Genomic DNA, 16,517 nt, shown 5'->3' with positions numbered 1-16,517 from the left:
TTAGGCTGTCCCCAGGTTGTACAATACAAGCACGTCATGTTCCACTTTAGAACGTCTTTATCACCCCCAGAGAAGCACCATCCTCTCAAGCAATGACTCCCCATTTCTCACAGGTCCCAGCCCCAGGCAGCCACTCGTCTACTTTCCGTCTCTAAGGACTTCCAGCTGGAGTCATTTAATTAACAGTTCTCCAGTGACTCCAAGGCATCTCTGTGTTGAGCAGCTCAGCAGCTCCCTGCTCATGCTCCTGGGCTGTGCCTGGCCAGGGATGCCTGCCTTCTGCTCCCATGTCTGACATCCTCCCCACGCTCTGAGGTGCTCTCCCATTGTACCCTCCTCCCGTCAACCGCAGGCTAGTGCTCCTCTACCTACTTCTCCACCCCCGCCCCTGTTTCTACATGCCAGTGGCAAACACCCCTCGCAAATGGTGGCCCCCGTCTCCAGTTCCCCTGTCCTCCATTGTAGTCAGGCCGTGCTGTCTCACTCACTCAGACTTGTTCTATCTGAGTCCTTACCACACACTTCCTAGCAGTGGGCACCAGTTTCACCTAGCACCTCCACAGCACAGCACCTTATGCACGGTAGGTGTTTAGCCTACATACTACATACAAATAAGTAATACCACAGTGACTATGAATTTTGTCTTTTGAGAGAAGCTTTCCCATTGAAGAGCTCCATTTTCTCTGCTACAGATTAATTCTCCACTTTTCCTCTAAAGATAATGAAGCATTGCTAGTTAATCTTTCAGGATATACCAACACTACCAACACACACACACACACACACACACACACAAGCACAGAGAGATATGTGTGCATTTGTGGGGTGTCGTTCTGTTTTGGAGGTAAGGTCTTATGTAGTCTAGGCAGTGGGTGCTTGAACCCCCAATCCTCCTGCCTCTACCTCCAAGTGTTGGGATTACAGGTGTGCAAGTCACATCTGACTGTGCATGGCTTTTGAATTTCCACAACCATGAGCAGGACAGTTACAACACTACCCACAATTATTAATCCACCACCCTATGAAACACTGTTCCTTCCAACACTTCAGGAAGACCCCATGCAAGGAATTATCTTTTTAATAAAAAACTTTGAAGGTGAACAGACCCCAGGTTTGCCTCCTCAGAACAGATCAAGACATTTGGTATGGACACTGTAGGAAGTAGAGGAAGCCCTGAGTGAATGTCTATTGTTGACATGGGCACAGCCATGTCAACGATCTCAGTGCCTCTGTCCCATGGGAATGGCAAAGCTGTTCCCGGTAAGGACCAGGCTCAGAGGGATGGCAAAGCTTTCTTCAGGGGTCTGGGTTTGAGGGAATGACAAGTGTGTACAAAAACTAGCAACTGCAGCTTCCTCCTCTGGACATTTGCAGCCTGAGACTGGGGGCCTACAGGGGCCTCCTACCGAGACAAAGAACCCCTCTCCCTGTGCTTCGCACAATAAACAGACAAGGGGTCAATGCTGCAACGGTAGAAGGTGTTAATCCATCGGAATGTATACGCCTCACCTGACCCCAGCTTTTCTGAGTCTGTGTCTGTCCTTACTTCATCACAGTCCCTAGTCAGGGCTCCAGGACAGGCAGAAGAGATACATTTACAGGCAGCTCACACTCCAGCTAACACACAGGCGTGTTCCACAATCCAAACACTGCCTCAGGACAGAAGCTCCTGAAAATCATTCAGCGCCTCATCTAACCCGAGCCCTTCATCCCATCCATTATCACTGGATCTTCCCCGGCATGGAGACAGTCCTTCCACTCATTATTTTATTTCTATTGTTTATTTTAAATACAGAAATGCCAGTCTGGATACAGAACAGGTGCCCCTGCCTATAGGCCACTCTCTGCTCACACTGTCTGCCCTGCCACTGTCACTTGAGTTTGACTCGGCTCTGTCAGTGAAAAATTAGACTTCATTTCAGTATGCTAATAGCAATCTCTCCAAAACAATGTAATCAAGGCCTCATGTGCACCTATAATTTCATCCTTGACATAAGCCTGACAGCTATTTATTGTCTGAAAGGGAAAGAAGGGAGGAGGGGGAAGGAGGAGGGAGAGGGGACTCCAACATGTCCCCCTCCCCCAAAACAAACCCAGCAGCTTTATGTTTGAAGGCAGAGTCTTTGCAAAGTCCAAAAAAAAAAAAGGCAATAATCATGGGGTTTACATATGTCTTGTCTTAAGCAATCAAGACAGAGAGTTAACAGAGAAGCGCGTGTTCAGATGCTCCAATTCCCAAACTGCCCACCTCTGATGAGCCAGCTGTGAGCGGCAATTGTCACATTATAATTTAGGCAAAGGGGGAAAAAAAGGCATCAGAATACACACTGGATCAACATAATTATTCACAGCAGGATACTGCAGAATTAATTTAGCCAATCAGAATGATACTTGGGGGCTGGGCGCATAGCAGAGATCAAGGAGAGAAAGCTGGGAGCAGAAAGGGGAGGGGGAAGGGAGTGCCGGTTTCTGAACCTCTCTCTGATTCCGATCATCTGATCTGGATGATTTTCAATGTGTGTGCATGTGATGTTGCTTCTTGTCTCTTTTATTTATAAACACCTGCCTGTGCAACACTCGCACCATGCCAGCGGCCAGGGAGGCACTTCAGAGACACCAGGCCCAGGCGGTAGGACTGCCAGAACCCTGAGGCAGGAACTACTATCACCCTCCTTGATCATGCTGAAGATCAGAGAGGTTCCAACACTGGCCAAGGGCGCACAGAAGGGAAAGGGTAGATAGAGCCAGACATGAGACCCAGGCAGGCTGGCTTCACAGGTGATGTGATTAACTGGCATGGTGAAAGGATGGTACCTAACAAAGCAGTTAGTGGCTTGGCATCATAGCTGGGGACATCACCCGTCTCTCTGTGTAGCTACAGCTTCGCCTTCTTCCATTCCTCCGAGCTGCTTCTCCCCACTAGATGCAGTCACTGTACTATACAGAGTCTAATATGGGAAGAGCAGTAACAGGGGGGGGGGGAAGCTTACAGGGCCCATGATGGGGCAGCCTCAGTACTGGGATAGCTAGCACCTGTCCTCCCTTCCCTAGAAAGACAGAAAAGCAGCAAACAGAAACCCAGGAAAGTATTGAAAAAAGGGTTCAGTCAAATGCCCAGCATTTGCATTTTTACAAGAAGAAAGTCAAGGTCACCTGGAAATTTCTCTCCTGTGCTCATATTTGCAGAGTCAGATCGGCTCCATCCGGCACAAGGCAATTTTAGACTACAGTGGTCATCTTGCCAGATTGCTGGAGTCTGAGGGCGGCCATCAGAGGAGGCCTGAGGAGCCTTGGTTCCCTTGTAAAGTTGGGTTTCAGCTTGTATTCACCGTGTCTGGTAACGGGAAATGACAGGGAGTGGGCAGGATTTTATGTCTGGCCACAATGTTTGATCTATGCCACTGTCAATGAGAACTGTGATTTAATCCATAAGGCTATAGAGGTTTGGGATGAAAGGGGAACACGGACAAATCCTGATTAACAATCACTGTAACAGCAAGGCAGGTTACCATGGCAACAGGCCTGAAATTATACAACAAACTGGAATGGCATACCAGGCAGATTACTCCGGGAAGGGCCCTTCGCTGAAAATGTTTGGCTTTCTGCACGCTCTTAAAATTAAGATGCGAGTGTCGTGCTTTCAGGGGGCATTAGCTTTTCTCTCTTTTTCCTCAGTGCTCTCTCTTCAGTGGGTCCCACATAAAATGAGGGGCAAACACACATGCTTAGCATTTATAGTGAGCAACCAAGCTCAGCTCAGCTTTCTCTCCCCTGGAAGAAGAAGACAAAACAAAATGATGGGAAGGGAGCTTCCTTCCCCAGCATCCTTTCAGTAGAATGGTACTTAACTCCTTGGGTGCAGGACTGGGAGAGCCAAACGTGGTCCAGTGAGGCAGAGTTCCCAGGAAAAAGAAGGAAAACAAGACATGGGAAAGGGGTTGGGAAGTACATTCTCCATTCCCAAGGATGTTTAAATTTTTATTGTGATTTTTTTTCTTTAAAAAAAAAAACAAACATGATTTTGCTAGCTGGTGGGGGTGCACACCTTTAATCCCAGCACTTGGGTGGCAGAGGCAGGTGGAGATCTGTGAATTCAAGGCCAGCCTGGTCTACATAGCTGGTTCCAGGACAGTAAAGGCTACACAAAGAAATCCTGTCTTAAGAAAAAGAAAAGAAAAGAAGAAAGAAAAAGAGCATAGTTTTAAAGTAATGGGATTTTTCCCCTCAGAATTTACTCGAAATAGCACCCAAAATAATACAAAGAGGGGACTGGACGACACACTGGCAGAGATCTGCCTGGACTACTATGGCCAGCACTGTGACTGACTTCACAGGTGACCTTAGAAACAGGTCTCATCAAGTAGCCTAGAAAAAACAAACAAGCAAACAAAAAACAAAAACAAAAGTCCACGCCGTTTGAAGACCCTACTTGACAGCCTATATCAGTTGCTGAGGAACTGTGCCTGTTGAAGCTAGAAACAGAATGGGGGATGGGGATGATAACTCTGTGAGGGAGGTGCCTGCTGTGCCAGCCTGAGGGTCTGAGTACAAACCTCTAACACCCACACTAAAGCAGCACAGACAAGTGCAACCATTGGCCCAGCCTGGGAGGCAGAGGCAGCAGGATCCCTGGAGCTCATTGGCCAGCTAGTCTGATACAACTGGCGAGCTCCAATTTCAGTGGGAGACCCTCTCTCAAAAAGTAGATTGAATCTAACTAGGGAAGACAATTGGCACTGAACTCTGGCCTCAACACACAAGAGCACACAGACATTCAGGAACACATCCACAACACACACATACACACAAACATGCACACACATGTGTGTGAACATATTCAATACACACATAAGCATACACAACACATACATACATAGAGAGAAAAGCCCCCAAAAGCATTCTGTAAAAAGAATTAAAGATCTCAAAAAGGGTTTTCTGAAACTTAAGCACTGTGGATATTTGATATCCTTCTAAGACGTAGAGTAAAAGGGCCAGCCAAAGAAACACACCGTGGCCCTGACCAACTTAGCACAAAACCCAACCAATCCCTGAGCACAAAATTCAGCCAATCTCTGCACTTGTTCAAACTCAGAGATTGAAATCTGACCAATTCCCACCCTGAAAATTTTCACCCTGGAAAAGCTCCACCCCTAAGAAACCCTATATAAGCCCTGTACCTGTTCAGTTTGAAGCTGCCTTTTTCCACCCTGGAGGAGGCAGCCACACTTTCCTGGATTTTTCTCTCTCAATAAATCTCTTGAATGAGGTTTTGGTGGAGAATGAGGTTTCGCAGGAATGGAGCGGAGAAGAGAAGTAACAACTTTTGCCAGAAGAAAGCAGAGCAGAACAGAGCTGTGATGGCTCTCACCGGAGCGGGGGCAGAACTATTAATTTCTGCAGGGAAACTCCCCAAGCAGAGCAAAGGACTTACAGGTATTGCCTGGCTTCTGATGGCCAAGGTACCCTTCCCTCTAGGGCTGTAATACTTATATAAGACATGAAAGGAAAACCAGAGCTATGAGTTTCTTCAGCCAAGCTACAGCCCTACAAACTCAATTGCTCATTTCCCTAAAAATTTGGTGATTGCTGTCAGTCATTGAAGAGCAATTAGGCCCAGTAGTAAAAAAAACTTGGCTTTGAAGCAGTAGCTTTAAAACCTCATTCAGGTAACAGACAGCCCCCACCCCCACCCCAGGCCTCAGTTTCCCTATATGCTTGCTTAGAGAAGCTTCTGGGATTGGTCACATAATGTTGCATAAGGGAACCATGCTCACACTTACTGTAAGTCTGATCATTTTCTGAGTGCCTACTTCATGCTAGGCACAACCATGATAATGCTGCAATGCCATATTTATCTGAAATACTGTCTCTAGCAAATTTGTTTTGACACTTTAATTTTATGTCAAAACAAACAGAAAAAAAAAGCTAACCTTTAAAGCAAGCATTTGCTAAGGGTGGATTTCTTCACTTTGGCCCCATCTATAGCCCTTTGAGAGACACAAAGCAATGCTGGGAATCATGACACAAATCACTAATATGACATGCCAGTGGGCTTGGCTGTCATTTCCTAGAACCCAGCTCTCAGGGGTTTTCTTTGTCTCTGTTCAGTGACCTCTCTCTGCCATGTAGTGAGAAGAAGGATGTGGGGAGAGAGCTAGGGGGAGGTGATGGCATGTGTCACATCATCATAGATTTGCTGCTTTGGTCATGTTGCTCCAAAGTTCTCATCTCCATGGCTTCTGGTGAAAAAGGTACCAACCCACCCCTGCTGTAGGAAGAGTCCAGCCAGAAATAAAGACACTGAGGAAACGGGTGGGACAAGAGTGCTTGCAGAAGAGTGGGCTTTTGTTTGCTGCTTCGCTTGCAGTGTCAGGTCCTTAGCTGCTGCCTCAGCAGCCTCCTCCAGACTGTGAGTGCCACACACAGCTGACAGAAGAAGGGCGAGCTAGGCATGCATTGTGGGGCATGTGTGGGGCATGCATGGGGAATACAGCACTAGAACACCGAAAGAATGAATCAGCAATAAACAGAAAATCTTTGAAGTTCTATGTAAACGATGGGGTTGGGGATATGCTACTCCAAACATGATCCTGGTCATTTGAGAAACCAGCAGGCCTCTCTGACTCCTCCCCCTATCCACACACACAACCATCAGAGAGGTGGTCCCCTTCCTGAACACACTGATGACACTAGGCTAAGGAGAAGCTTCCTTGCGAAGTCCCCCTCTGTTACTATTGGCTCACGCCTCTTTGTCCAGTCATCCTTTGCCACAACTGTCCACTCTCTGCAAAACTTAAACATAAAGGCACGTGGTCTTCCCTCTTCCTTTGGTCCTCATTGAAGAAGGACCTGAAGTTCTGTGAAGTTTGTGTTGCCTGAAGTTTTCCAGGCAAGTCTGTGAGCTTTTCCCTGGTCATATTTTTGTTTCAGGTGCCCCACTATAAGCTCATCAGTGGCAACAAGAGGAATCCACCCTCCCCTACACACATGAATGGAATTAACAGAGGCTTTTATATTTGAGCCCAAAGACATACTGATCAACTCCTGTGTTGTGCCAACACTAAAAACTGCTTGTATTTTTTAAATTAAAGTATGAAGAATATTGTTTTATCATTCTATATCCAGAAATTCTATTTCACTTACTAATTGTACATTATTTCTTAAATTTTTATTATTTATGTGTATATGTCTATGTATGTGTGTATGTGCGCATGAATGCAGTACTCACAGAGGCCAGAAGAGGGCATCAGACCTCCTGCTGCTAGAGGTACAGTAAACAGCTGTCTGTCTTGGGGCTGAGAACTAAATTTCTTGTCCTTAACCACTATTAACCACTGAGTCATCCATCTCTCTAGCTCCATAATCATGTTTTCTTAAGTATATAGACAAATCTGGCCCAAATAGTACCACATTATTCCCAGTGCCAAGAGTGATAAATTCATAAGCCACAAACTCAATTGTATGGACTATACTCAAATACAGAAAACTCAAGTTATCCTTTCCACTTGGAAGAAATGAAAACCTTTCAAATGGTGGACTCTCGGGTCTCCAAAAAAACAGAACAGGTGCAGGTCAGTGAAGCACTTTCCTCCCAAGCATGGGGAACGGATCCCAAATGCAAACACCCATGTTTAAAAAAGCATGCATGTTGGGGCACACAGTTGTAATCCTAGTGCTGGGGAGTCAGATGGGAGGACCCTGGGGTTCTCTAGGTAACCAGTCTAGCCTAATTGGTAAGCTCTAGATCAGTTAGAGATCCCGCCTCAAAAGAGCAAAGTGAACAGAGAAGTGAATACTTATGAACAACACCCAAGGTTATCCTCTGACCATGACCTCCCCATGCACACGGGCGAGCGCACACACACACAGGACAGAGAGGACCAATGGGCTATCCATGCTCAACTTATTCTTTGGACCCGGGACAGACACTGCCTGCACAATGATCCCATCTGGCCATGTCATCTGAGTAGCTGGCCAGCTGCTCAGGACACCACACTGTTTAAGTCACTCCAAATCTCTCCTTCAAGTATTATCTCCTCTATGAGCAGATCTGTGGTAGTGTGGCTATTTTGTCATGGTGGAATTCCACCTATTCCTCCCATTGATAGGTGCAGGGATTTGTTTTGTTTTTTGCAACCAGTTCTATCCAGATATAATTACGAAAAGCAAAACAAAACAGTGGTGAGCAAGCTCTCTTCCCTGGATGATTCAGGAGCAGGGTGGCACTTTTAGAGCCTTTTATTGCATTCGAAATGCAAATACCATAATTTAGCCCCATGGGGAAACACACCATATTGTTACAATTCAGATTACCTACTATATTGAATCAAAGGATGTCAGTAAAATGATAACATATTTGAGAAGTAGTGACATGAAGACAGCCTTCTAATTTCTCATTCAGGAATAGGGACAATGGTTGCACTGTGGAAGTCGGTGGTCCTATGTGTCTCCTAAGCCACAGGCTGCTCACCATGGATACTGCAGGAAGGATGTGGCCCCCTCTATACACTGTCCCAAGCATTGTGACTCAAGTCCCTCTTGAGGTAGCTCCAACCCCCTTTACTGACACCAACTTACACCATGAACAACCTCCAAGGAAGCCCCACCTTCACCGAACTACGCTGTCTCCTTGCTAGGGAGTAGGCCCCATCATCCTCCCTTTCAAACACCCTTCCATTCTCTCTCACTGCTAGGCAAAGCATTCTAGAAACGCTGAACTAGTTCTGAGACACTGGGGTTTTGTCTACATACAACTCTGTCACCCCACGAAGGAGCCTTAAACTGAGAGCTGTGTGGTAATCTCTGCCACCTTGCACAGTACCTGTGTGGCCTTCACCATGTTTCTAACCCTTTTGATATTGTTTCCTCTTAGGAGAACTGAAGACAAAAGAGATAACGATGCCTTTGCCATTTCCTTTTTTCCCCTTGGGTTCAAACAAAACAATGAATAAATACACCCTTTGAAAGTTTTGAATTTAGCCTTGCTTCCTTTATCTTCTACAGTGACTATATTCACATACCAGTTTTTAAACGTCTCTGCAGGAAATTGCCTCAGGAAAGGACAGAGCAGAGCTGGCTGCACCACGTACTCTGAGCTCCTCACATCTCCTCCACAAGCACATGGGGCTTCCATCTGTTTGATGCACAGTTTCCTTATGGCTTGGATGCTGAATTTCCCCATGGTGGTGCTCTTGGGAGGTGGTAGCCTTTCTGGGAGGAGGCAGCTAGTGGGAGGTCCTTTAGTCACTGAGGACTGTGGGAGCCCAATCCCCTTCTCTTACTTTTCTACTTCATGGCCATGAGACCATCAGTCTGCTCTAACACATGTTCCCCAAGATCACCATCCATCCACACCCCCAACCAATGGCCTAAAAGCAAGTAGTCTCCCCAACCATAGGTTGGAACATCCAAAATCATGAATGGAATTAAAACTTTTCTCTTTGTACATGAATTGTCTTGAATAGTGACAGCTGACTAACACGGGTTCTGTGTAAGACCTTCTTTGGGAAATAGAGTGTAGTAGATGAGGCTAGAAAACCACTATGAGCTGTTTAAGTTCCAACATTCACCTAGACTTAGGTCACAAAATAATTCTTCCATGTAGCTATTGCTCAGTGCATCATAATCCCCTTAGAATGAAACGGGTTCAGAATAACAGAAATGTCTATTTCAATGATCTAAATGGGGCAGCCCTTTATGCTATAAAAGAAGCCAAGTAGCAACTTTTCAGCATCAAAAGGATCTTTCAAATGATGGTCACCAACTATGGAGTACAACATAAAGGTCTAAATTTAACAACTCCATAAACAACCCCTTTGCATGCACAAATACAAAGGCCAGTTTTCAAAACTGCGCTGGTAAATTAAGTTGAGCAGGGGCATGGGAAAAAGGGAAAATTAGAATGAAATACAATGTCTTATCTGTATGAAAATGTTATAAAGAAACCCACTGCTTTCAATGCTAACCTACAGGGAATTAAGAGAAATAATAGTAGGATTGAGAAATAAGGGCGGAAAGGCTGTTTCTGAAAGTCCCAGTGATGACTTCAGTAGATAACATGGGTGTGAGACAGATATGAATTCTTGTCTCCATCCAATGTCAAGGTTACTATGGAATTCCATAGAAAATGACACTCATGCATCCAGAAGATGAAGAGCTGTCTTTCTGAGCTTGTGGAAATGATGAGCTGAGGGGCCACAGTGGACAGCACCAGGCAGAAATGCAATGGCTGGAGCAGGACACACTTGCTAATCTTAATAAACACATTAGTGGAGACAAGAAGCAAGGCCATGGTCATGGGTGGACAGAGGTCCATTGTTATCCCTGGCCTGGGTGTAGCACCAGCTTTACCCAGGGTCACCTAGAAGAGGCCACTGCATGCATTCCAAGAGTCACCGCTGCACCTGGTCATGTCCCTTGACTCCACTGGCCTGTTTCCACAATGTATGAAGAATTAAATCCAAATAATAGGCAGTATACACTTTACTGATTTCCAGTCCTTTCAAAAGTCACAAATCACAAACCTACAGGGATGTTTGTGACCATGGATATGCCAAATGCAAGCATTTTCATCAGTGTCTAATAAGACAAAGCTTTAATCTGTGTGTGCACATTCCTGTGAGACCCAGGCGCACGTATGTCACAGAGAACTTGTGAGCGTCAGAAGACAAGCGTGGGTGTCAATCCTCACCTTGCACAGTTTTGGAAATAGGGTCTCTTGCTGTTCACTCAGCACAAAGCAGGCCAGCTGCCTGCAAGATTCTCAGAATTCCCATCTCTGTCCTCAGTCTCTGGGATCATAGACAAGTGCTACCACACCCAGATCTACTGCACTCTGGGGATTTGAACTCAGGCCCTCACACTTCCATGGGAAGCTTTACCCACTGAACCTGATAGAACTTTATTCTTGTATATGGAGAGAAAGTAATGGGGAGGTACCAGTTGAGGTCAGGGTCAGCAAATCTGTAGAGTACAGAGTCCATTCTGGAGGTCGGAAGAGGAAAAGATAGGCCTCAAAACTGGAACCATTTCTCCCTAAGACTCAACTTTCTGAAGCCTGTTGAGATGGGTAAAGGTTGTGTTGGGGCAGGGAAGGAAATGAGACTCCTTTGGAAAGGTCTGGAAACAAGAAGTAACCTGCTCCTGAGCCAAGTTGTCATGTGTGGATCTGCAAGTCTTTCTGACGGACAGAATGAAACCCCAAGTGGCTCAAGATGGCAGCCAGGTCCACTCTTCACACAGCCTTTCCTGGAAGAATGTCAGCGGAAAGCCCTGAACTGTGCACGGCCCACCCTCCCTCATTATCCTCTACAAAGCAGATCTCTACGGCCTGCAACCCATGTGTTGTTTTCTTCTCAGTCAGATATGTCCCATGCCATGCTTGCTTTGATGGCCTAAAATCCAAAACCAACTGGGGAATGTGAAATACGGTGTTCTGGAAGTTGCTGTGTGGTGGTCCCGACCTCCCCCAGCGAGAGCCTATGTCTATGAAAGCCTGGCATGAACATGGCACCTTCTAAGCCCTTCTAAGCATTCCTGGGCTTTTCGCTTGGTGATGATCAGATGAAACACTGGAAGAGTTTGCTTTCTGCATGGCTGGCGGTGCCTTTCTGGGAAAATTCCACATATTTTTAAGGCCTCTGACATGTGCAGGAAGCAGTGAACTTCCAGAGCAGTGTTTGCCAGTGTGGGCAGAGGCAAATGTGGCCTGGACTGAGCCATGGGAAACTACTGATATCCAGCTCTCCTGGCTCATAAACACGACCATTCGTACTGTTCAGCCTGTTTACCCAGCAAAGAGGCGGACAAAAGCACAGGATGTGGCCGCTGACAGAAATTCAGCCACTGTGTGTTGCATTCTGGGAATGGGAGCCACACTCCCATTTCAATTTTAATTTGCAATGCAAATTTTAGTACAATAATGTACATTAAAAAGTCAACAGAATACGTGGAACATCACCACATCCCTGTACAACTGAGATCAACAATGTTACTGTATGACTTCCTCTGGTTTTCAACACCGTGGACTAAAACAAAAAGCTCCCATTGAAGAGCAGCATTGACAAGACTGTTACACCAAGTACACTGGGATTGCATCTGCCATCCTAGCGCCCGAGTGTCAATATTTAAAATACATTTCCTATCATCACAAGGGCTTTCTCTGAAGTCATCTGAAGTAGGCACCCCTGTCCCCTGCAAGAGATGGCAACATCCCCCATCAAGGCTTGAGTGGCTGTTCACACTATGGGAAGAGCCTCTTTAAGGTTCTTACAAAGGAAAAGAGAGGGGCTGGAGACACCGTTCAGGGGGTAGAATGCATGCCACACAAGTGCAAATATGATCCCAGCACCCACACAAAAGCTGGGTGTACCTGTGATCTTAGCACTGGGAGAAGACGGTAGGATCTCTAGGGCTTGTTGGCCCGGCTAGCTCCAGGTTAGTGGGAGGTCCTGCCTCAAAAATAAGAAGGAAACAGTGAAGGAAGACAAGGAAGACATTTGGTGTCAACCACTGGCCTCCACACACATGTGCACAAACATGTATACATACATATATACATGAGAAAGAGAGAGAGAGAGAGAGAGAGAGAGAGAGAGAGAGAGAGAGAATAAATACCCTGTGTATTTATTTAAGAGCGAAGCATCAACACCAAAGGTTAAGTATCTAGCCCTAAAACAAGGGTGCCCCTCTCGTTCCTCTTTGACTGCTGTGATTTCTTCTCCATTTTCCTCCCCACCTTCAAGCAAAGCTGAGGTCAAATGTCATACAAAATTTAAGTGCAACTGCGAGATTTGTTCATTTAAGTTCCTCTGTTGGTTCCCTTGGCAACAGCTCTAACTCTCAGAGCCTACCTCGGATACAGAATACTCCAGCAAGAGCTCTCTGGGGTTGATTTCTTAGAAAGCCCACAGTTGGAGCACGGTTTGTAAAACAGAATTTGAACAGAACATGTAATGACATTGACATTGTTAAACAAAGAACTCAAGTGGGCTCTTTGCAGACATAGACATATTTCAACCAGACATTTGGTTTAGCTGCCATGTTCTGTCAAAGGAAGCTTTGTCCTCCCGAACGGCCCACTCCTATCTCTCTAAAATGCTCAGGACTTTTCTTGGGTCACACTGAGTCTTAAGAGCTCAGATGCAAAGCTTGCAGTCACAATGGTCCAATGATTGTACAGTGGCCGTGAACCACGAGGACAATTACTCCAGAGCCCGTACAAGACAATGAACTCCACAGCCCAAGGGCTCTTGTCCTCACTTTCCTAGGGAGATTAAAAGGCAGGTACTCACCCCACATAAAGAGATGACAGACAAAGCTGTCTTGTCCGGCCTGGTGGAATCTTCCAGAGTTCCTTACAGGAGCACGAGTGACTTAAAGACAGGTGTACCGTAGAAAAGTTCTACCTTCGGTCAATCTTTTATCTCCTTTTCGTGTATGTATGTGTACGCTCCTGTGAGGGAGGATACACATATGTGTGTGCACATATGTGTTTGTACATGAAGAATCCAGAAGACACCTTCAGACACCATTCCTCAAGTGTCATGCTGGGTTTCTTACTGACCTGGAATGTGCCAATTAGGCTGGGCTGGCTGGCCAGAGAGAGGCCAGGAATGTGCTCACCTCTGCCTCCCCAGCAGTAGGATTACAACCATGGGCCACCAGAGCCAGCTTTTAAAAATGTGGGTGCTAAGGATTGAATTCAGGTCTTTGTACTTGTAAGACAAACCCTCCACCAACCCTCGAGCACTTTAACCATAAATATTTTAACATTTTCAAAACCCATGTGTAGCTGAGGCAAGACAGACCTCAGGGAGAGGTCACAAGATGGTATGAGTCTTAGGACCCTCCCTCTTCCCATTGTTAACAGCCCATTACCACATGCCTATCTGCTGTGTGGTTCTGTTTATCTTGCTGCCATGACATCACAGCCACTCTGCCCCATAATGAAGGATGGCATGTTAAGCCAGGAGGGCACATTAAAATGTTCAAGTAGAAGGCAAAAACTGAGTGTTGGTGTATGTGTCACACCAACAGTCCACATGGGCACTGTACTTGAGAGCAACTATGATGCAGCTTTGCATCAAGCAGTTGGCCCGAGAAGCTCTATATGCAGTCTGTCTGATGACTCCAGCAAAAGCCGCACTGGTGATGTCAAGTGCAGCTTGTCCCAGCTGGTGGGCCACAAGTCCAACCCCAGGCTGTGGGGAGCTAAACCTTTTCTTGTCTCCTTGAGAAGAGCAACTAAATTGTGCCTAGAATTTCATGACACTCATTCCAGCGGCAGAGCAGAGAGACACAGGCGCAGGGCAGCTCAGACACAGCTTATCCCAGCATAGCATCAGAAGAGAAAGATGAATGTGTAACCCTGTGCAGGTCAGAGTCCCTCTCAGAGCAACGCCTCTGGGACAGTCCCCAGCACACCCCTGAACATAAGCCACTGAGCTTTGGGCTGAGCACTGTGATGTCAGTGACTCTTCCATCTTGGGGCCATCAAAGCTCAGGTGTGGACAGGCTCAGAGGTGATGGGATGAGCTACACAGAAGCAGAGACCGAGTTTGAACCTCAGCTAGCAGACCTTACGTGTATCAGAGGGAGATGTCTAAGATTCAGCTGTGATTTTGCCATGGCCCTGCCTTGACAACATGCAGGCAAAATCATGACCAAGATTATCTTATCCAAATGCCTTCTTGGTAGAGAGCCTGGGAGTCAGCACACCCCTGTGGGGCCTCCTCTTTCTAACATGTGCCAGTCATTATGAATCTTAGCGAGCAGTCATGAGGATTCAATGCACTGCAAGGCACAGCGGCTGTTGATCCATCAACAATGACCCCCAGTTTCTAACCACCCTTGCTAATGGTCCTTGAGAAAAGATGGTTCAAACGGTACCCCTCGGGCAGGAGAGATGATGTGAACCTCTAAACCCAGCACAGGAAGATCAAAGTTCAAAACAATGGGGGGCATACCTTAATAACAGACTGGGGAACCCAAACATCTTTCCAAACAATCTGCATAGACTTTCCAACCCTGAGTGTTGGGCAGTGCTAGGCTTTTAAAAGGCACTCTTATAGAACTCAGCTAAAGCTGGGTCCTTATCATAAGAGAAGCATAATTTCTACAAGGCCAGGCCTGCCATCAAAACTTCCAGCCTTCCGGCCCTAGTGTTTGTATGTAAGTGGCCCTAAAGCAGTTCTCCTAAGTGTGGATGGAGTCTAGCGAGGCTGGAAGTTGGAATACTGTTGAGTGATGTCACTCACTCTGTGCCCTGTGCGCCCTGTGACTGTGATACTGGGTGAATCAGACTTTGTGAGTCTGGCACTTGGCAGCATCTCGTGAACTATCATACAGGATTGCTGTTGGACTTTTACACGTCCTGGGAGTTCATTCGTGTTACAAAGACAGTAGTGGAACAGTAGTCTTGCATGTCTCAGACATGGCAGGGAAACTGAGGGAAGACAGCTCTTTATTCTTGGGTGGGTCAAAGAACACTCTCCTTTCTAAGTGCTTGACTATCTTCCCTAAAAGCTCAATATGGTGAAATGATTAAGAGACATATTTCTTGAAGGTGATTTGGCCCCAAGGGTGGGGCCCTCATAACAGGATCAGTGCCCTTCTGAGAGTGTCCCCTCTCTCAGCCCAGCATCAAGGTGGTCATCTACAGCTCAGGAAGCAGTTCTCACCAAAAGCCACGAGTATTTGCACATTGGGTGCCACACTAGATGCCACAACTCTCTAACTGTGAGGAATCAGCAGCTGCTCGTGGAGCCTCCAGAGCTATGGTACTGTGCTATAGCAACCCCCACTAAGATATCACTGTAACCAGGCCCTGATGCTACTGAGAACCATGCCACAAACGCAGCTGAGCATAGCCTGGCAGGGTGCAGTCATGCAAGGATCTGGCACCAATGATGACAGAGAAGCCATCGGAGAATCCAAATTTGGGATGGTTAATCTTGTCAACTTGATGAACTTGATACCCATTTAGCTCCTATATTGACTGCAAGTCATTATGGAAACAAATCTCTGAGGATATCTGTGAGGGAGATTCTAGACTTTGTTAACTGAGGTGGAAAGACCTACCTTAAATATGGGAGACTCCATTCCACAGCTGGAGTACTAGACTGAATTAAAGAGGAGACAGTGAGCTGAGCCCCAGCTTCACTATCCTCTGTTTTCTGACTGTTGAGGCAATGTGACCAGCTGCTTCATGTTACTGCTACCATGACTTTCCCTCCATGACATACTGTACCCTCAAACTGTGAGCCCAAATAAACCCTTCCTCCCTTCCTCCCTCTCCCCTCCCCGCCACTTCATTCCTTCCTTCCTTAAGATGTTTCTTATTAGAAAGTTAACCAAGCCGGGGCGGTGGTGGCGCATGCCTTTGATCCCAGCACTTGGGAGGCAGAGACAGGTGGATCTCTGTGAGTTTGAGGCCAGTCTGGTCTACTAAGTGGGTTCCAGGACAGGCTCCAAAGCTACACAGAGAAACCTTGTCTCGGGGAAAAAAAAAAAAAAAA

General features: G+C 46.4%; 1 protein-coding gene across 6 annotated transcripts in view; it reads right to left on the bottom strand.

The window, feature by feature from the left end:
* The window catches only part of Msra (methionine sulfoxide reductase A), a 315,509-nt gene that overhangs the window by 246,574 nt on the left and 52,418 nt on the right, over positions 1 to 16,517 (bottom strand). Inside the window, exon 1 of one of the 6 annotated variants that reach the window (XM_026783293.1) lies at positions 3,154 to 3,264. The exons of the other annotated variants lie outside the window; for them this stretch is intronic. Coding sequence (XP_026639094.1) covers positions 3,154 to 3,178 — 25 coding nt within the window. The 5' untranslated portion in view covers positions 3,179 to 3,264. Of the gene's footprint in view, positions 1 to 3,153; positions 3,265 to 16,517 lie in introns of those variants that run through there. 6 annotated transcript variants of the gene reach the window in all.

Source organism: Microtus ochrogaster, chromosome 17 (assembly GCF_000317375.1).
Source record: "Microtus ochrogaster isolate Prairie Vole_2 chromosome 17, MicOch1.0, whole genome shotgun sequence".
NCBI classification, from domain to species: domain Eukaryota; kingdom Metazoa; phylum Chordata; class Mammalia; order Rodentia; family Cricetidae; genus Microtus; species Microtus ochrogaster.
This window is presented reverse-complemented; position numbering and strand designations above follow the sequence as displayed.